General features: G+C 41.3%; 2 protein-coding genes across 6 annotated transcripts in view; one reads left to right on the top strand and one right to left on the bottom strand.

Annotated features, from left to right (window-relative positions):
* Window positions 1-412: 412 nt before the first annotated feature.
* On the top strand, window positions 413-16,497 carry WDSUB1 (WD repeat, sterile alpha motif and U-box domain containing 1). Of its 5 annotated transcripts, XM_062498319.1 has the most exons (11): window positions 413-806; window positions 2,463-2,877; window positions 6,076-6,260; window positions 9,121-9,213; window positions 9,919-10,012; window positions 10,271-10,304; window positions 12,010-12,050; window positions 12,138-12,244; window positions 13,154-13,333; window positions 14,606-14,740; window positions 15,984-16,497. In XM_062498319.1, the coding sequence occupies exons 2-11, from the start codon at window positions 2,480-2,482 to the stop codon at window positions 16,136-16,138; spliced, it is 1,422 nt and encodes a 473-aa protein (XP_062354303.1). In that variant the 5' UTR covers window positions 413-806; window positions 2,463-2,479; the 3' UTR covers window positions 16,139-16,497. The 5 variants fall into 5 exon arrangements, with proteins under 5 accessions (XP_062354303.1, XP_062354302.1, XP_062354304.1 ...); XM_062498318.1 differs by lacking the exon at window positions 413-806 and having other exon boundaries at window positions 1,667-2,877; XM_062498320.1 differs by lacking the exons at window positions 413-806; window positions 14,606-14,740 and having other exon boundaries at window positions 1,667-2,877.
* A 987-nt stretch (window positions 16,498-17,484) lies between these two features.
* Window positions 17,485-20,329, bottom strand: part of TANC1 (tetratricopeptide repeat, ankyrin repeat and coiled-coil containing 1) — a 56,641-nt gene continuing 53,796 nt past the window's right edge. The window contains exons 24-25 of the mRNA XM_062498034.1: window positions 20,000-20,100; window positions 17,485-19,126 (exon numbers count right to left, since the gene is read on the bottom strand). Of these exons, the coding sequence (XP_062354018.1) occupies window positions 17,764-19,126; window positions 20,000-20,100 (1,464 nt within the window). The 3' untranslated portion in view covers window positions 17,485-17,763. The remainder of the gene's footprint in view (window positions 19,127-19,999; window positions 20,101-20,329) is intronic.

The raw sequence follows: 20,329 nt of genomic DNA, 5'->3' as shown, positions 1-20,329 counted from the left end.
TCCCGGAGGCGCTGGCACCGGCCGCGCCCACGCAGGGTTCGTGCCAAGGCAGCCATAGCGCCGGCGGCCGTTGCGCGATTCCGGGCCGGAGCTGAAGGTCGCACGATCCGCGCCCGCGCTGTCTCAGGGCCGGGACCGGTGGCGGCGGTGAGAGCGGGAAACGCAGCGCCGGCTCCCCCCCGCGGCCGGCGCGCAGTTGCGCGGCCCGGAGCGGGGCGGGCCGGGCCGGGCCGTACCATGCCGAGAGTCCGGGGGGCACCGCGCGTGCGCAACTCCCCGCGCCGTGCGGGTGTGGCCGAGGCCGGAGTTGTCGCGGTCGGAACGCGGGAGGTGCGGGCAGGATCCCCTCACGGCCGGGCCTGGTGGCGGCGGGGCCCCCGCTCAGCCGGGGCAGGGTGCTGTTTACCCACCACCCGCCGCTGGAGCTCGGGGTGACTGCGCCGACCTTCCGAGCGCGTCCCGGCCTCGCCGCCTGCGCGCTGCCTTGGGTGGGGCTAGGCTGTGGGAAACAGCGGTAGGGAAGGGGCTACCAGCCGTGCCGAGAATTGCTGTAGCTCTTTCTGTGGGAAGGTGCTTCTGGTTTATGGATTATGAGAAAAAATACGTCGTTACCAGAGGAGATGATGCTGTGGTGCTGAACAAGTCTCTGGTGACGAATGCTCTCGTCGTGTTGATACTGAAACCTCTTGGTTTTAGGTTTCCTTTCCTGCAGTGAGCTCCTAAAAGTCTTCTGATCAAGGTGCCTTTTTCAGCTTATCTTTCCAGATGTCACGCCTTGTCTGACTCTTCGGTTTCTCGTAGTTGAAGTATGTTTCTTTTTTTTCCTGCAGCTAAGATATGTTACTTACACTACTTCATCTGTTTAATGGTTTTAAAGAGAGCAGTAGTAAAACTGAGCATCCTGAAGCTAAAGCAGGTAGTGTTCAGTGATCTGGTATTTAACTAAATCGGTGTGCCATACACTGTCTGAAGAGAACAAGTATTTTGCCCTTACATATGCAAGGGCAATTTTGTGTCTGTGTGTATATGAACATACCTCTGCACATGTACATGCATTTATACACACTTGCATGTCTACATACATATAAACATATGAGTGTGTGTGTATGTGTGTTTCTATGTAAAAAAAAAGGTGTAATATATGATTTTGTTTGCAGATGTGTCAGTACTGAAGTTATTCAGAATGAAGCACCTATCTAAAACAGCAGACTATTATTTAAGTTAGTTAACTCAACACAAATAGTATTACTGTTTTTCATTTCGTTATAAAGAGCTTATAAGAGCTGTGGGCAGTTTATATTGGCTCTACGCTTCCTTATTCTCAGGAAACTTGTCTGTGATGTGCAGCATGGGGAGTAAGTGGTTGAACTATACCTCTTCGGGGATTTCCTGGACCATAGCAGTGTAAATCACTTGTCTGATACAATTTAAACTGGTTTCAGCAGTTTTAAGTCCTGGGAAAACGCATGTGAAATTCACATTGCCTTTTGTTGTTCTGTGTAGCAGCAAATGCAACTTCTGGAGAGGTTCCAATTCTGATCATTCAATTAATAGTCATGTTTTGACTTAAATGTTTTTGTCAGTCTGGTCAAATCTTGGGTTGGCAACACAGGTATGTGGTGTTGCGCTGATGTTTTGCAGTCAATACTGTTGCTATCCATCAAAGGAAGCAGAAGGGACAAAGTCAAAAAAGGAAGAGGATGCAAGCAAGGACACATAGCCAGGGAGGAATACAGAGAGATTGTTCGAGCAGTCAGGGGCTAGGCTGGGAAAGCTAAAGTCCTGACGGAATTAAATCCAGCCAGGAATGTCAGGAGCAACAGGAAAAGCTTCTATAGGTATGTTGGTGATAAAAGGAAGACTAGGAAAAATGTGATCCCTCTCTGGAAGGAAACAGGAGACCTGGTTACCTAAGACATAGAGAAGGCTGAGGTACTCAATGACTTTTTTGTCTTGGTCTTTACTGGAAAGTGCTCCAGCCACACACTACAAAAGGCTGGAGAGGGTATTTTTACAAGGGCTTGCAGTGATAGAAAGGGGGATGGGTTTAAACTGAGAGTAGGTTTAGATTAGATATTAGGAAGAAATTCTTGGGCTGTGGGGGTGTTGAAGCCCAGGCACAGGGTGCCCAGAGAAGCTGTGGCTGCCACATCCCTGGAAGCATTCAAGGCCTGGCTGGATGGGGCTTGGAGCAAGCTGGGATAGTGGAAGGTGTCCCTGCCCATCGCAGGGGCTGAAACTGGATGGGCTTTAAGGTCCCTTCCAACACAAACTAGTCCCTGATTTTATGATTCTGTGCTTACACAATGCTGGGTGAAAAACTTGCCTTTGCAAAGGAGGGGTTTTTTTGTTGTTGTTTTTGTTTTTTGTTTTTTTTTTTTTTTCAGAATTTGTCTTGCTAAGATAGTATATTTCATTTGCGAAATAGGAAAATTAAGTCTAACTGTTCAACTCTTTTTCAGACTTTTATTTTTTTTAAATGGCGACATTAATTCACACTTTAGCAGATCATAGTGATGATGTCAACTACTGCGCCTTCTCATCATCATGCTTGGCTACTTGTTCCTTGGACAAAACAATCCGCGTTTATTCTTTGAGCAACTTCGCGGAGCTGCCGTACTCGCCCTTGGAAGGTCACACGTACGCCGTGCACTGCTGCTGCTTCTCGCCGTCGGGACGGGTGCTGGCCTCGTGCTCCACGGACGGCACGGCGGCGCTCTGGGACCCCCGCGATGGCCGCAGGCTGGCCGTGCTGCCGCAGCCCGGGGCCAGCCCCGTCAGGGTCTGCCGCTTCTCTCCCGAGGCCGCCTACCTGCTAGCAGGGGCAGCGGATGGCAGCGTGGTTCTCTGGAACGTGCAGTCCTTGAAGCTCTACCGGTGGGTGCCAATTATTTTTTGACTAATACTTTGTTTTGAAGCGACTATAGTTCAAGTGGTACGCTGTACTGTAAACAAGATAGGCAGACTTACTCTACTGATGGGTATCGCAAAGAAGCGGGAATAGGATTTAGATTACCAAAAGGAGAGGGAAAAGTTCTGAGTAGCTTTTTTTGTTTTTTAAGTTAAACAACTCGAATGCAAGAAGTTTTGATTTTTACCAAGTTATCTTGCATCTAAATCCTGTTTTTTTTAAAAGTTCATTGAATAGATTTAGCATGAGATCAGGATGCATTGCAGACTGCATGCATCTGGTTTCTAAACAGTGGGTCAGCAAACTGATACGTAATACACAGTGGAGCCTGACTGTACTGTGTGCTTTATATTACATTACACATAGTAGTAGTATAAATTGAATGTTTAATTACCAGGTGTTTGGAGTCCAGGAAGGTCATAGAAGCTTGCTGGTAATCCAGCAATCAGAGTTTGGAAACTATGAATCTGTCCTGAAACAGTACATTTTAAGACATGAAGTGCCAGAAAGAAGCAATGGTACTAAATAAAACTCAACGTTTCACATAGGTTTCCAATAAACATTTGAAACAGATGAGCATATTTATTGGTGTGGCGCAGTTAAAGGCATGATCCTTAGAGCTATCTTCTGAGTCCTCAGCTACATCTCTGTCTTTCAGTGCATTCTTCAGGCCAGTTGTAACCTGTACTTGGTGAGACATTATTTTAGCTTTTAGGGCCCTATTACACAACTAAATTACTCTAAAGTTAGAAAAGTAGTTAAGAATTTGAGTGAACTGATGTTTCACTCCAGATTGAGGGAGCAGCTGTTTCTGAAAGACAGAACTGTTTGATGTTGGTCATTCCCTGTCAAGCATGTCCCTCCTTTTGTGGCCTCCTTGCCTTCCACAGCAGTGGTTTACATGGGAATTGCAGAGGTTTTCAAAATGATTGATTGTAGTTACTTGAAATTGTGTAAATCTGGAAATTTTTCCATAAACAGAATTCTTACAGATTTTTGCCACCATGTTTTTTGTAATCCATAAAGAAACACTGAAATGGTGGTTTTGTTTTCAGACAATAAAGACAACCTATTTTTTCCTAGTTTTATCTTTAAGAAAAATTGGGAAATTCAGTCATTGGTGTTCTGAAACCTGAGGGTTTATCTGTTTTGAGACATTACAAGTGAAGAGATTTTATATTTTTTATTCAGAATGCTTGTTGCTGAAGGGAAAAACACAGAAATATGAAAACAACATTTCTTGCAATTGTATGCTCTTAATGTATGCAGGGGTGCATGTTTTAGACCTAGATCCTAATTTTCTACTAGTTGAATGGTGCATGTGTAATGACTACATAGAAACTGTATTGTTATTACAAGCTGGAATTATTCTGCTTTGGTGTTTTCATTATGAAGAAATAAGAAAAAACTTGAATATTCCCATCCTGTCCCCATCAGCTATTAAAAGTTCATTTCAGAGTGTTAACAGGCCAGCAGTAGTCAACTTAACTATATCTGTTTTGGGATGTCTATGTGTGTATGTATTTTCAGCTGCTTAAATTTTTTTACTGTCGTTTGTAATTGCAAATAGAAAAATGCACATGTCCTGTTTTTAAAAGCTGAAATCAGTATCACATAGAAATCATCAAGGTACTTAAAAACTATGTCAGAGGAAGTTAGTTAACCATCTAATGTCAATCTGTGGTCCTCTGTTTCTTTTGAAACAGTTGATTGTGTTGATGCTGAAAATGAGAAAACATTTTACTATGCAGTTTTGTTGCTTGACTAAATATATGGATGGTAATTATTATAAAATTACATAATATTTTCTCTTTATCTACTCAGCTGTTGTAACTGACTGTTCAAATTGTGAAGATGGCTATTTAAGTAATTTCTATGATGGATGTGAACAACAAGAAAGCAAGTGGACTTAATGTATTTCTTAGTGGTCTCTATTTCCTGTTCCGTAGTTAGGTTACAAAACTGGTATTTAGCCTGCAAGCTTTAAATGCATGCACAGTGCTATTTATTTGGCTGTTGCTTTCAGAGCAGAATCTGCAACTTTTTGTATGAAAGAAGGAAAGTTCTAAAGAAGCTAAAGAAAAAGGATTCACTAAAGAAAGAGGATTGTACATATGACGATTGGAAGCACTGTAGTGGATTTGATAGTATTCTTGATAAAATAATTAAGGGAGACAATGCTTTTTAGAAGGTCGTGGGTCTGACTATTGTGACACAGGAAAATGTATTGATTTATCTTCTTGAGATATTACATTTGACGCCTCTGGCAGTAAATAAAATTTCTGTCAGTGAAAGAGAATTAGCAGCTGTTCTGCAGAGTGCGATGACAGAGTAAGTAGGACTGACATTTCTTGCCATGTGCCTGTTTCTCATGGCTGTGATTTTCTCCCTGCGCTTAAAGACTCTGCTGTGCATGCTTGGCTGGGTCTGGTGTCCATTAAAAGGAGTGAGACTCTTTCAATTAACTTTAGGTTATCAGATAAGGTAAAGGATGTTAGGCTGACCCCACTTCCTTCCTGAGGGTTGACCACACTTCCATACCTGCTAGAAATTTTTTTAAGATTGGTTTTGCAAAGTGTTTTGGCTGACTTAGTTAAAATACAGAATTTCTTTTCCATGTTGCTTTCTCTTGTGTACAAGTTGTTCAAAAGTAATCCCACATCATAAATCATGAAGTGTTCTACTCAGCTACATCTTATCACATGGGCTAGTAGGTGTTCTCTTTTGTCTCTAAAACCAGAAGAATTGTCAGTCTTTTTTCCCCTTTTTTGTGTACATGTAAGTCCATGTTAATGATAGTTGTATATTTGTCTTTGACTACCAACATGTATCCTGCCATAGAATTTTAACAGTGCATTGTGCCTTTTAAGTGTTAAATCCATGCAAATTGTCTTTAGTTTGAAAATTATTTTATCACTCAGTTAAAATTATTGCCTTGGGCTGCCATTTTGTGTTTTTCCTCCTGTTGGCAAAGAGCAGGTATGGTCCCTGCTGCAGAGCTTATTTTGCTCTCTTTTCATAGTTGGTTTGAGTTTCTCTTCCTCTGTTAGCTAGTTCCAAAGTGCAGACCTTAAAAGAGTTTGGCTTATTGCATCAGACTGCATTTGAGAGGTCACTTTGTAGAACTACTCTGAATTTAAATCCTGTGTACTCTTGCTTTTCAGATCTGGGAAAGTTAAAGGTGGCTCTTTGATGGCTTGTGCGTTTTCTCCCAATGGAAATTTCTTTGTCACTGGATCATCAAGTGGTGATTTAACCATTTGGGATGATAAAATGAGATGCCTATATAATGAAAAAGCACATGATCTTGGTGTTACCTGCTGTGATATTTCTTCACATCCAGTATCTGGTTAGTTATTCAACTCATCAGGGAAAGAATATTTTAAAACAGAAATACTTTATTTCTCCCTAGCTATCGTTTTCATATTCTTTTTGCCATTGGTGCTCAAGATACAAATGACCTTGTGAAAAGCTGATGTTTTAGAATATTTGGAATATTCTTAAGTAAATGTTGTGCTCAGGTTGGTGGCAAGGAATGTACTAGGTCAACAAACAAGGTGATAACCTTGAGTAGCTAATTACCCTGCAGCAGACAAGGGTTTTAGAAGATGCAGTGCTTGATTACCATTCCCACTTGACACTTTCATACTTTGGTTCCCAAGGAGCAGGACTGGATTAAAACAATGTACAGAGCTGTAAACCTAATAAGCTAAATGCTTGAACTGTGGGATATGAAGAGATAGGCTATTTTCCTGCACCAGACTTTCTCATTTAGAGGAATTTGGGGGAATAATGAGCCCAGAGTCTCCTGCATTCCACTAAGATGTTCAAAAATCTTAAAGCTCTTTTAGCATTTGACCACATAGTCATTTGCTTCTAATGGAGGTTAGGAAATTGGAAGAAGCCTCATGATTGGATTTAGGAAGTAGTGCAGCAACTTGACATAACAACCTTGTGTGTATACCTTCATGCTTTCCAACTCTACTGTTGAGACAAAGTGATCTTCATCAACATATTTATGATTTTGTGTTCAGAATACACAAGATGCCCTTTCAAAGGCCCCAAAAGTTATAACTGAGCAGCCACCTGCATCTTCAGGTGCTGAACTTAGCAATGAGTACTGCTGTCTGTGTACCACCCTGTCTAAGGAGGTGGTGCAGGGCAGGAAGAAAACAGGAGAGAAGCAGTGGGGAAGAAAGCAGGACAGAAGCAGCAGGAAGCTGAGGAAGATGGATGCAAACAGCACTTCAGAACAGAGAATTAGTGATTGACAATACCAAATCAAACAAATGTTTGTCCACTCAAAGGTGTAGCATCTTTCTTGGTGAAAATGCTGCACAAAAACTCCATGGTGAACTAAGAGTTGCATCTGAGGGCAAAAAAATCTGTTGCAGCTGAAACAGATCAGAGTATAGTTTCCCCCACTCCCTTTCATACTGAGATGATTCTATTGGTTTAAAAATTACAGTCTTTTGCCAAGATAAGTGAAACAGGCAACAAAACAGGTATTTCCTACACTGTGGATTTGTTCTGGCTGATTTATGATCATGCTTGATTTTTTATTCACATATTATTGGAAGTCAACATATTTCCTTTTGTGTGTTGCTATTTAATCATCAATGGCCGAACCTTCTGGGATTTTTGGCAGATTTAGCACATTATGAAATGCATACAAGTTGTGCTTATCCAGTACAATTAGAGATACTTTTAAATTGAGACTCTCTTTACCTGCTTAATTCAGAGCAAGTTTTGATCCAGAGTGTCTGATGGGTTCTCTGTGCTTTAGGCTGTAACAGGTAGTTCTTCTGCCTTTGAAGTGGATTCAGTCACAGTTGCCTAGGAGCTCATGGGATCTAGAGCACTTGTGGTGGAGTTTGGTGGAGTTTGCTACCTTAAAGAATATAGGTCAGGTAAGGAATGGAGGTAGGCTCCTGAGCTTTAGGAAGGCAGACTTCCAGCCCTTCAGGGAGGTTGGCAGTGGGATCCCATGGGAGACTGCCCTCAGGGCCAAGGGAACGGAGCAGAGTTGGCAGATCTTTAGGAAAGTCTTCTACTGAGTACAAGAGTCAGTGGTGCCTGGGAGCCAGAAACTGGGGCAAGGAGGGCAAGAGACTGGCATGGCTGAGTCAGGAACTGCTGGTCAAACTAAAAGGCAAGAAGCAAATGCACAGGCAGTGGGAACAAAGACCCCTAGCATGGGAAAAGTATGGAGATGAATGACAATTGTGTAGGGAAGGCCGAGGTGAAGCTGGAGCTGAGGCTGGCAAGGGACGCAACGTTCACGGCCTCCCAACCCAGCAGCACCCCCCGTCCTCCTTGGCAGGGCTGCTCCCCACCTCTTCATCCCCCAGCCTGGAACCTTACAGGGGATTGCCCCAATCCACTTGCTGCACCTGAGGTTCCCTCGGGCCAGCACCTGAGCTTGTCCGGGTCCCTCAGTTGTCCTCCCAGATCCTTGTCCTGGTATGTCACCTGCACCACTCAGCTTGGTGTCATCTGCAAATTTGCTGAGGGCGCACTTGCTCCCATCTTGCTCCCTATTAAATATCTTAATGAAGATATTAAACAGCAGTGATCCCAGTAGACGGTCCTGAAGGACTGTATTGGACCACTGGTCCATTGGGACTCTGGGCCATTGACCACTGCCCTCAGGCTGTGACCATCCAACCACTTCCTTATGCATCTGTTCCTTGTGCATGTCTACTCGTGGAACATGATCATTCAGAAATGTTCATAGCCACTGAATCAAGATGGGAAAGCTGTAAAAATATTATTGTTATATTTCACACTTAATGCAGTATTTACTGAGTGTTTGGCTGGACTGTAGTCATGAAATGTGAGTTTATAAAAATGAAAAGTTGAATGTGTAAAAATATGAAAATTCCCTGTCAGATACTTTCAAATTTTGTACATGTGTATATGGTTAATTTTGAGAATTACAGAACTGTAGAAAAAATGAATATAACCATATAATTTAGGTTAAAATACTCTAGCAGTATATTTAGAGGAATCAAACATTTCCCATCAAGGAAACATAAAACATGAGAGCAGCTCTTTGTCTACTTATTCAGGAAAGAGTATAATTCTACTTATATCTTACTTCCAAACTATTTTAGAACTTCTGATAGATTTTTATGTTGATGTAGTTTACTGATGTGCTGTTATTTTCAATGTTTCTAACTCCCATTTATATATTTTAATTTTATCAGACAGTGAAAATGGATTCAAATACTTCCAGATGGCTTCCTGTGGACAAGATAATCAGATCAAACTCTGGCTTATTCTGTTTGCAGATTTCTTAGGTTTGTATAGAAATGTTTTTTGAATATACCAGTGTCTTAGGTCTGTAGTGACAATTTAAATAAAAAATCAAATTTATACTACTGGATTCACAACCAAACTAACCACAAATCGAAAGATTTCTTTGCGTTATTAGCTGGAGTACAGCTAAGGCATTCAGCACTTTGTGATGTTGTGACATGTAGATTTTATTTAGCAATCTGTTTATCAACAAGTATTGAAAGTAAAGAGTTAAAAAAATTCTACTGTGACCTTGCAACAGGCTGATAGGTTGAAACCTCTTAATCTGCCTGGCCAGGGAGAGGCTTGTTTTCATATTTCAGTGTATCCTGAGCCTTGAATAAGAGCTAGAGAAAAGAATGCTGGTTCCTGCAAAATTGACAATGTAGAGACTAGGTAAATTGCCAAAAATATTGTCAGTGGGAACTTTTTTGTAATCTCTTATATATAAAAGTATGTAAGGATTAATATTGTGTGTCCAGATACACATTTAACTATCTAAAACCTTGTAGGACATGCTAAGACTACAAAGTGAGAAAGCTGGAGATACTCAAAGGGGAAGTTGTCTCTGTGATCTTTTTATCCCCTTTTTTGTAGGGGATGTCACAGAGTCACATCTTTGGTGGAGCTTTGGGCTTCTTAAAGCAGCTTGTGTTATACCTTGTCAAATATGGCCATATGTAATAATTTACTTTTTGTATTTTTAGGTGTTCAGTTAAAATATAAATGCACACTGAATGGGCATTCTGCCCCAGTTCTGGCTTGTGCATTTTCGTGTGATGGACAGATGATAGTTTCAGGGTAAGCAGCACCTTGTTGAAATGTCTGGCTGTCCAGGTTCACACTTCAATATTGTAAAACAGAAAGTTCAAAAGAGTTGGAGATTTCTAAATATTTATTATCAATAGTTCTGTGACCTCCAGAACTGTTGAAGTGTCTTTATAATCGGTCTGTGTCTTGTAGGTGATTGAGTTTGAAATGTCAGGTTGTGGAAAAGGTTAATGAAACAGTTTCCTTTTTCTTCTCTGCATCATTTTAATGTCAGTGTGTTCTTTCAAGGTCTGTGGACAAGTGCGTCATAATCTATGAAACTGTAAGTATAGCATAATGCAGGACCATTTGTTGGGGTGTTGTCTTTAAATATGAGCACTGCTTCTGCAGTGTCTTATCAATGAAAAATATTAGAGAATACAAACGATACTAAGCCAAAATATTTACTGTGCATTTGGGGGTAGGAAGGGAAGGAGTCTAAGGAAAAATCTCCTGTGAGTTGATCAGTCTTTCTCTTTTATTACTTCTTATTTACATTGTGAGGATTTGTCAGTTTATTTCTCTGCAGTAGGGTGTTACTCAATTAATTTCATACTTATGAGTATTACAAGATTCCTATTTAAGCAGAAGGATTTTCTTGTTATCCTAACTTTAGCTTAGCTTCCAAAGCATGAAGGTCTGTACCTTTTGACATAAAATCAGGAATGGTGATCACAGAAGTTCTGTAGTTAGTAATATATAAAGTGCACATAAAATAAAAGCATAATAAAGACTTGATGAAAATTTTTCTATTAAGTACAATGTCTTTAAAACATACTGTTGAAGCTTTTTCTAGAATAGTGCTGTTATATCCTTTGTGGTTCACCTGTAAGTGATTATGTATACCTTTAGTACTTTATATTATTAAAGAATAATAATTTTGCTGAAAATGAAATATGAACAAATTTTAAATTTCTTCAGCTTGCTCTGCACATACGTATTGTATTGAAACAATTTTTAAATTAGCATTAAAGTTCTTCACCAAAATCACTAACATGATACCTGCGCAGGCTTTGGCCCAATTCTTTTAGTAGTTTGAAGTTTAGACAGGTATTTAAGATGTCCTCTAGAGTTTGTCAGGAAATTGAAAGATGAAGGCAACAACAGCCTAAGTATTTCTTAATACTGATCATCAGGTTTTGTGGCCTTAGGTTTTTATCAAATGGGACAGTAAGTTTACTAGTTGTGAAATTCTCCTTTGGAGATACTCAAAACTTGCCTGGATACCTGCTCTAGGTGATGCTGCTTTAGCAGGGGGGTTGGACTATATGATCTCCAGAGGTCCCCAGCCATTCTGTGATTCTGTGAGGAAAAGAAACCTTTGTGGGAGGGAGAGAGATTTCATCCTATATTTGGGCATTTTGATCATGTTGGACAGCTCAAAATACTGGAGTGCTGACTGAGCAATTAGTGATTCAGAATAACTTTGCTCATCATCTTTCCAACCTGTCTGTACCTGTGAAAGAAATGTGATTTTTCATAGGAGGGAAAGTCTTTCAATAATAAGTTAAAACTGCCAAAATTCAGGAATTTAGTGTTTTAGTAGTATTTAGGGGCAAAACAGAGAACAGGCCAAATAGGTGTGGTTAATTATTGGTCCAATTGATGGATTGCGGGTTGACCCCCCCACAGTGATCCTTATGGTCATTTCTAATACAAGATTTATAGAAGAAATGTCTTTATCTACACAACCAACCAGCCAGTACGGATTTGAGTCAGTGTTTCTTGCGCTGTTCTCCCTGCATGTTCCATGCTGGCTGATTGTGCAGGGGAGCAGTGCTCCAGGGAAACAAATAGGGACTTCAAGCTGGAAATTCAAGTTGCATTTCTGACTCTTCTGCTGATCAGCTTGGTCAAGGTTGTGTCACTTCTCTGAAGGTAGCTTCTGTCACCTTTCAAGAAGCAATATTCCCTGTTTCGAAAGGAAGCAAGTGAAGAAACACTTTTTTTGTTCTTTAAGATTAAAAATCACAATAACTCTTTTACAGAGTACTGGCAATGCCCTTCATACTTTGTCTCGACATACGAGGTAAGAAATCAGCATGATTATTCTGTTTCATAAATAAAAGAAATACTTTTCTTGTGAATTTTCAGACTTCTTTTTATTTATTTGTAGATATGTTACAACCTGTGCTTTTGCACCACATAGTCCCTTACTTGCCACAGGCTCAATGGATAAAACTGTGCACATATGGCAGCTTGACCTTAGTCAACCCTGTGCAGGTCAGTGTGTGAAGTATTTGTAAGCTGTTCTTTAAGTTCAAAACACCATCTGAAGATGCGAAAATCCCACATTCTTACCTGCACTTAATGTGCAACATCAGGATTATGTGCATTTCTTTTTCTTCTAATTGACATGCTTTAATGACTAGAAGAGGTATTCTCTTTCTGTTACTTTGTAAAGAAAAATATACTAGACATATCTTAATTTTATTAATTTGCTATATCAGTTTTATTGATGTTCACATTTGTTTATTCTCTGGACAGCATTTAAGAGGTGAATATTATTGCCAGAGTGCTGAAAGACTTCTTGGAGGCCCATAATTTGTGACAGGTTGAAAATACACTAATTGCAAGCGTAATTGTCAATTAGAAATGCACCTTATGAGTTGTTATAGGTGAAAAACGAATTGTACAAATTACGTTAGTGCCATTAATATAGGATAATTTAGGATACAGATGACATCGGCACCTAAAATTTGTGGAACAAAGGTACATACTGTCTTTGTTCAAAGCACAACACTAAGTTTGGATTTTGGTGTGTCTTCTAAGGAGGTGCAAGATGATTCCAGTGTCTGCTACTTTTCTGGCTGTTTGTTCAATTCAAATTTGACAGAAGTGTAGGCATCTAAGAGATTAAATTCCTCTAAACTTTGAAAATTGATAGGTGAAAGGTAAACCCAAATTACTGCCCTCCGTCCCAAAGGAATGTCTAATAAGCATTTCTTTTATTAGATGAAGAATGTATGGTACTCTCAAAACCAGGATTTATTAATGACATTGTTTCTTTGAACTGACAATCTTATTGTTGGTTGCTTTTGGGGGGTTGTAGTGAGGTTTTTTTGTGGGGGAAGATGCTGTTTGTTTTTAATTTGTTTGTTTGTTTTGGTTTAAAACTCTTAATTTCCAAAGGAGATGCTGTAGAAAAGGAATCAAAGATGGCTGTTGAGAACTGGTCAGAGGATGATGTTTCAGACTGGCTCTGTACACAGGATTTAGCAGACTTCGTTGGACTTTTCAAAATTAATAATATTGATGGCAAGGAGCTACTGAATCTTACTAAGGAAAGTCTTGCTAATGAATTAAAAATTGGTAAGAGTATTGAAAGCCAAATAGTTTTTAATCTCTAGAGTACTTTGAAATGTTGGGATGAAAGGAAATTAGGGGTCCCATACATGGATTTTTTTCCCCCCTGAAATGCCTTTTATTTCATTAACGGGGCTGTTAAAACCCCCCTAATGTACATTGTTCATAGCATTCCTTCTGTATGTGTGTGTTTGCTTACACCTGGAGACATAAAATGCACTTCTACTAATGATGCTGTTAAATGGGCTTCCCTGATTTTGTTTCTATTTTCCTTGTTTGATCTTGCATTATTAAGCTGTGGAAAAGGAATTTCAGCTTTTCTCTACAATTCAAGTTTCTCACTTTGGTAAACAGGGTGGTCTGTAGTTTTTCCTATTGCAGAAGTGGCATGTTTAGAACTGGGGGTGTTCACCAACCTTGAATCAAACAGTGAAATTCTTAAGTGTGCATTTGTTGATGACTTTTGGTAAGGATCAAGCAAAGCAAAGGAAAATACCGTCTGCCTAAAATGCACAACATTTTCTGTTTTACTCAAATTCCCTCAAAATTTCCTCAAATTTTAGTCAAATTGACTGAATTTTTGAAGTCTACCACCATATAAATGCTTGAATGAGAACATCCTTTCTCTTCTTGATAACCTGTTTTCTTTGCTCTAAGAATGTGATGCAAGATCTTGCTAAGGACTTCTGGAAGTTTTTCACACTTTGAAGTTTGGAGGACATCAGTGTTCTTTTAAAAACCACAGGCTCAGGCACCTTTTAGGGGTGCCTCTGTAAGCCCTCGACAGCAGTGCTGTATAGCAGGTGTAGTGAAACACAGGTGGGTGTCAGATGCCAACGTGAAGGCCAAGGGCAATCCAGTCTGCTGGAGGTGCTGGCAGCACCTGTGCACAGCTGTCCCTTCCCACTGGCTCTGGCCCCCCCCCCCCTCCCCCCAGTGCCAAGGGCCACCCCCGCAGCGTCCCGTGCCGGAGTGTGGCTGCAGGGCAGCGCTGCTCGCGCACTGTGGAAGTGCAACCAGCTGCAGCTCTGCCATAGCTCTGTTGCACTTGCACTGGTTTTACTGGTTGCTCTCATTACTGCCCCAAGTTGCTGTTGCAAGGAGAGAACGCCTGTGGGAGAGCTGACTGGAGTGGGAGCCAGGGCTGGCTGCAGGTTGTGGTTTAGGGGGCATGGTGAGATGGAGCTGCCTCCTGTAACACAGCTGCTGACTCTTTCAAGAGCTGACCTCTTAGCCTTACCTGTCTTGCTGTTCTCTTATATGCAAATAATTTTTCAGAGTCTCTAGGCCTGCGCAGTAAAGTTCTCCAGAAAATTGAAGAACTGAGGATGACAACGATCCCGGCTGCTGTTCCCGATGAGTTCCTATGTCCTATAACAAGGGAGCTTATGAAAGATCCTGTTATTGCCACAGGTATGTCTTCACATGACACAGATTAAAGCTAATTACTTGAGTAAAGATAGGCCCATGTTTATATTCCCACATCTATCTTATAATCAGGCCTAGAAAGATAAACTATTCCAAATAGCTGTTGCAAAAACCAGAATTGCGATAAACATTTAATCTACTGAATTACAGCTCTGAGATGGAGAAAAATACTGCATCAAGCATCTTTTTTTTTTTTAATGTGTCTTCCTTTATGTGCCTTGTAAATATACTTACAAGTCTAATTACAATGTTGGCTGAGCAAGTGCAAAATGGAATTGTGCATTCAGCGGGGCAAAAAGCAAACAAACAAATCAACCCTGCCCACTCCCCCAAAAAAACAACCCAGGCTCATTACTATGCTTGGCACACCATCTGTAGGCCACCAACTTAACAGTTTGTATAGAATGAGACGCCTTTGAATGCAGCAAGCCGTTGGAACTGTGATAGGCCAGCCGCATGTTACATAGTTAAAACATTTCATGAAGAACTAGTGTTTTGTAGTTCTATTCTTGGGGGGAGGAGCATACAAGCCTCAGAAGACCAGTATTTTTTTTTTTTTTGTTACTCTGTAAACAGTGACTAACTTCATCCAGGTCTGAGGTATTAGGGCAGAGTTCTGAGAATTAAAATGGCCAAAGTATGAAGACATTTGCTAACTGCTGGAGTGATGGTGGCTTTACTCAATAAGGAGCAAGGAGACCCAGGCACAGACCCAGATTTGTATTCCACCACAGATATTCCTGGGTGACTGATGCTTAGCTGGGGCTTAATTTCTGTTCTTTAAGGATTAGCTGGTTCAGCTACCAACTCTTAAGAGCCAAAGTCCTGAACCTGGCCAGGTGGTAAATGCTCTGTACAGGCACAGCTCAGGGCTGGGTCAGCCAGGTGGACATGCACCCTGTTCAGCAGAGCAGCAGGCTTTAGCTCTGTTAGGCAATTGCTGCTAATGAGCTTTTACTTCACATTATGGATCACTCAAACTGAAAAGAACGTCTTAGTTAACTTTTGTATAATATACTTTGGTGCTTTGGAGGCAGAGATAGATACATGAAACGAGCTGTAACTGTCTGTACCCACAGTAAAGATTCCACATACACAGTACTTATTCTAGCTCTCAATTTTCCTGTTTGGAGGCATTTCCTTACTTCCCTTTTACATTTAACCAGCTAACATCTGCACAGTGCCCACACCTGTGTAATACGAGCTTTTGTTGATGGTTTCTTTGCAGATGGCTATTCCTATGAAAGAGAAGCAATGGAAAACTGGATCAGCAATAGACGATCTAGTCCCATGACTAATCTTCCTCTCCATTCTCTTATGCTCACACCAAACAGGACACTAAAAATGGCCATTAGTCGCTGGCTAGAGACTCAGCAGAAATAGTTAAACACTTCATTTTGAAGCTGTTTGTTAAAATTAATTGAAAGTTTATGCAGCAGAAGGAATTAATTCTATCAGAAATAAACGGAGAGAAGTAGTTCTGATCTGTGGCTGACTCAGCCTTTACTGGTGGAAACTCCCAGAAAAACCTTTAAGTTCATGGTAGTTCTACTTTGTGGTATTTCTGTTTAAGAATCAAGTACTCAAACTCAATTTTTCAGATAAAATTTTCTTAAAATTTTTACTACATCTATCAGTTTTGAGTCTTCATCTTGCCAAGTTAGTCTTTCAGAAGGTAAGAAACAGCAAAGTAAAGGACCTGTATTTCTTTTTCTACTCTAATAAACCGAAATGTGTCTGTCTTTCTCTGATCCCCATTACTGGACACGTAGTTGGAAGAGCTGGGGGAGAATTTCTCCTGCAACCATCAGGGATTGCATCTCATCCCACAGGTGTATTAATAATCTTTATTTTGTCTGGAAAGACTACAGTAGCTGTGCAAAAATAGAATTACAGGACAAGACTAATATAGGACTTGTACAAAATATCAAAGAAACAGTAAACAATAAATAAGCTAAAGTGTAATGATGCAAACTGCAGAAGGATGTGTAGAGCTGGGTACAGCTGTTTACAGTGTACACAGAACACTGTAATCAAGCATGATGGGAAGAGTATAAAGCTGAGCACTCCAACTGAATTGCACTCACAGGAATGTCACTGCAGCAGTTCATTTTCAGAATGTTCTTGCCAATAAAACCCCTAATTTCCTCAAAAAACCAACTTCTCAACTTCATCCTGTCATGCAACTGCACATTCGCTTTTCCTCAAACTTTCATGTTCACTCTCTCCCTTTCTTGGTTTTCCCGTAAAAACATTTACTAAGCATTTAGTTATTGTACCTTTTCACAAATAAACAATAAATCATTTTGCTTTAAGATAGCACCCAAAGGTGATTAGATACCCTATATAAAGTGCGATTATTGTTAATAGGCCATAATATTGTGTTCTTCAGTGCAATAACCAATATGGTCAAAGCCTCTCAATACACATGCAAATGTCACTTCATTTCGTTTCTTCTATTTACTAAAAATAATTATACTTACATGTCAAAGTATGGCTGCTTATATTTTACTCATACATAAAGTATTTATGCTTCCCAAATGTATATCATGCAACCCAAATTAGAGCTCACTAAAAAAGTGATAAAATGATTTGATTTTAAAAAATGCATGCATGTACAGCTCTGAGTATTCTGCAGCAGATTGTCTCCCTTAGCGCTGCTGTGAGACATCAGCATGTAAGCATTTGAGAGGCACAAGGTCTATGCGTGAGATGCAAGAGAATCAAAAGCCAAGACTGAAGCCCTAGGTGAAAGGAAACACTTATTTAATGGTAACATGTAATAGAAAGGATTTCTCTGCTCAAGCTCCTAGGCTAACCTAATTGAGTCTTTCTACACAAATTTGTTATTCCAGTTACTGTCACTGCCCTGTGATGGTAGGAACAGTTGGAAGTGGTTGTATCCCATTAAAGACTGCTCCCTGGGACCCAGCCATGCCTAGGCAGTCAGTGTGCTGTAGAAAAGTCACACCGTGCCACGTTGTGAGCCAGGTCTAGCCTGTCAGCATTTATACATTTGATTCAATGAACGATCGCTTTGGTTTTGCCGTGCTGACGTGACTGAGGGGGCTGTCCTGAGTGCTGTGGGATGGCAGTTTGGCTACAGCATCGGGGTATAAATGAGAACCTTGGCTGGATGATCTGCTGTCTGTACAGTGGGGAGGGATTTGGCACATGAGCTCCTCACATTCTTTTGCTTGCACGCTGCTCTGGCTCCCCTCTCCCAGGGCAGCACCTGTAGCGGATCCTTTAGTTGAGTAGTGTTTAACTGAGAACTGCTCCAAGTTGGAGGGCTGAATGCCTGCAGAAGCAATGTTTGTGGATAATCCATCTGCTGCCTGAGAGTGCCAAGTGCGACTAGATTGTGTGTTTTGCTGCTGAAACCTTGCAGTCTTGTCCATGATTCCCATAAACGGGGTATTGCGAGGTCGGTGCTCAGTACCCTGAGCTTGGCTGGCGTTGGTCTCCTTGAGTCGAACATCTGGCCCCAGCCCCTTACCACTGCCTGACAAACTGCTGGCTGAAGTGAAGCTGCTTGATGAGCTGCCAAGAATCACACTACTGGATGGAGAGCCAGAAGAGCCAGCACTGGGTACAGGACTTTGCTGCCTTGAGTCACTGAAATTCACTGGAGCAGAGGCTGTTGATGTGTCACCAGGTTTAGATTTAGTAGCAACAGAACGAGAAGAAAGAGCCTCATGATGCTGTGGATGTGAACGCTGGCTGGGCACAAGCTTCTCATTGTGCAGTTCAGCAGTGGGATCTGTGGAAAAGCTTTCAGATGACAATGTGCTTGTCCCATCCACATGTTGACTTCTGGAGTGCCGGATAGGCAAGGGACTGTGGGGAAGATGCTGCAAAGACAATTGTGTTTTGGTGCTACATTGACTGCCTCCTGGTTTAGATCCAGGCTGGATGGAGCCCACATGCTGATTAGTTTTTACAATCTGTGCCTGCTTTGTTGGCTGCATGATCAAGCCTGGCTCTCTCAGGTACTTGTTGCTTGTTCTGCTTTGAGGGGACAGAGACTGAGCTTTCTCATCACCTTCTTGAAGGGTCCTGCTACATAATGAAGTAGCTGAGGAACACTGCAGCCTTTGTGGAGGGGAAATAGATTCACTGGGGTGTGGCAGCTCATCTTCCCTGTCTTGAATATTAAAATTATCATTCACACCTGGTACAATACCCTCCTCCTCATTATCAGAGTTGTTGGTTTGTTCAAGTAGCTGTGGAGACTGATGCTTCTGTTGCTGTGCTCTCTGGAATTGTTTGCATTCTTCTTCCACCCGAGCCAGGAGACGTTTTATCTCCTGATTGCTGGGGCACAGCTGAGTGGCTTCCCGCAGGTCAGCAAGAGCAGCAAGGAGTTTTCTGTTTAGGAAGAAATAAGTCTACAATGAAAATTAGGGCAAATTGAGTCCCAGCTGTGCCTACTACTAATCCACCTCCACATTTGCAGTGAAATATCCTGATTTGTTGCTTCCTGCTGCAGGTGGTGACAAATTCGAACTGGAAGTTCTCCACCTCAGGAGATTCTTAACTAGAGTGGAAGTGCAGATGCAACCCCTAAACTCTTCTCTCAAGTATCCTGAGACCCAATGCAGGCAGGCAAGTGACCTCTCTGCTGGGAACACCAGGAACTGACACTTGGTCTCACAAGCTCTTCAGTTACATCCAGAATAGGGAACCTCCTGAACTCTGCTTCATTTATTGATACGTTTAGAGAAGACATGGTGAATCAAAAAGGCACCTCTTCCTGTACTTCAGCAACACCACTATGGTTTGTTATTCTTCCAACCTAAAGAGAGAGTTCCTCCTCTCTCCCCTTGTTTTCAGCTTCAACTGCTACTGATTCTTCATATTCTGTCCTATCAAAGCAGCCAGTAATAAATCATAAACTTGGCAATAAATAATGAAGTGCTGGAGTGGGGTGGCACACTGCTGGCCACATTCTGCTGAGTCATGTGGAGTAGCAGACCCATTCAATGCTACATTTAAAATAATCCATCAAATGAATTTGTTCCTTTCTGAACTGCCTCGTAAGTACTTACAGAGTACTAAATATTGCTATTTGGATGTGGTTGGCTTTATCTGATAGAAGAACCTAGTACAGATGCAAAGTGCACTAAAAATAATTTTTTCTTTGCAAATTTAAAATATAATTAGCAGAAAAGAACAAGTTATTAAAAATGGCAAGTTAAAAAAAAAAATCTGTGCAGACAGATGCACAGAGTCAAACAGTACCTGCTGTTCCTCTTGGCTCTTGCTCTGGCATAATAGGCTTCATAACACTTAGGCTTCAGTTCCAAGGCTTTGGTAGCAAACTCTTCAGCCATACCAAAATCCTAATAAAGGAATCAAACACGCTGGTCACACAGTGCCAAAGGCAGCTGCCAGCCCCGGGTCGTGCTCAGGCTCTGGGAGCAGCCAGCGCACACGGCAGAGGCTCCTACCCCAGTCTGCAAGACCAGGGATTTCCTCAAAGCACCCATGGGCACAGCCATGGCACCTGGGTGTGTTCTTTGATAGCAAAGGGTGGGAGCAGTGTTTTCCATTCAGTCCTTTAAAAGTACC

The sequence above is a fragment of the Cinclus cinclus genome, chromosome 9 (genome assembly GCF_963662255.1).
Source record: "Cinclus cinclus chromosome 9, bCinCin1.1, whole genome shotgun sequence".
Taxonomy (NCBI): Eukaryota; Metazoa; Chordata; class Aves; order Passeriformes; family Cinclidae; genus Cinclus; species Cinclus cinclus.
The sequence above is the reverse complement of the archived record's forward strand: the minus strand, read 5'-3'. Positions and strand labels throughout refer to the sequence as shown.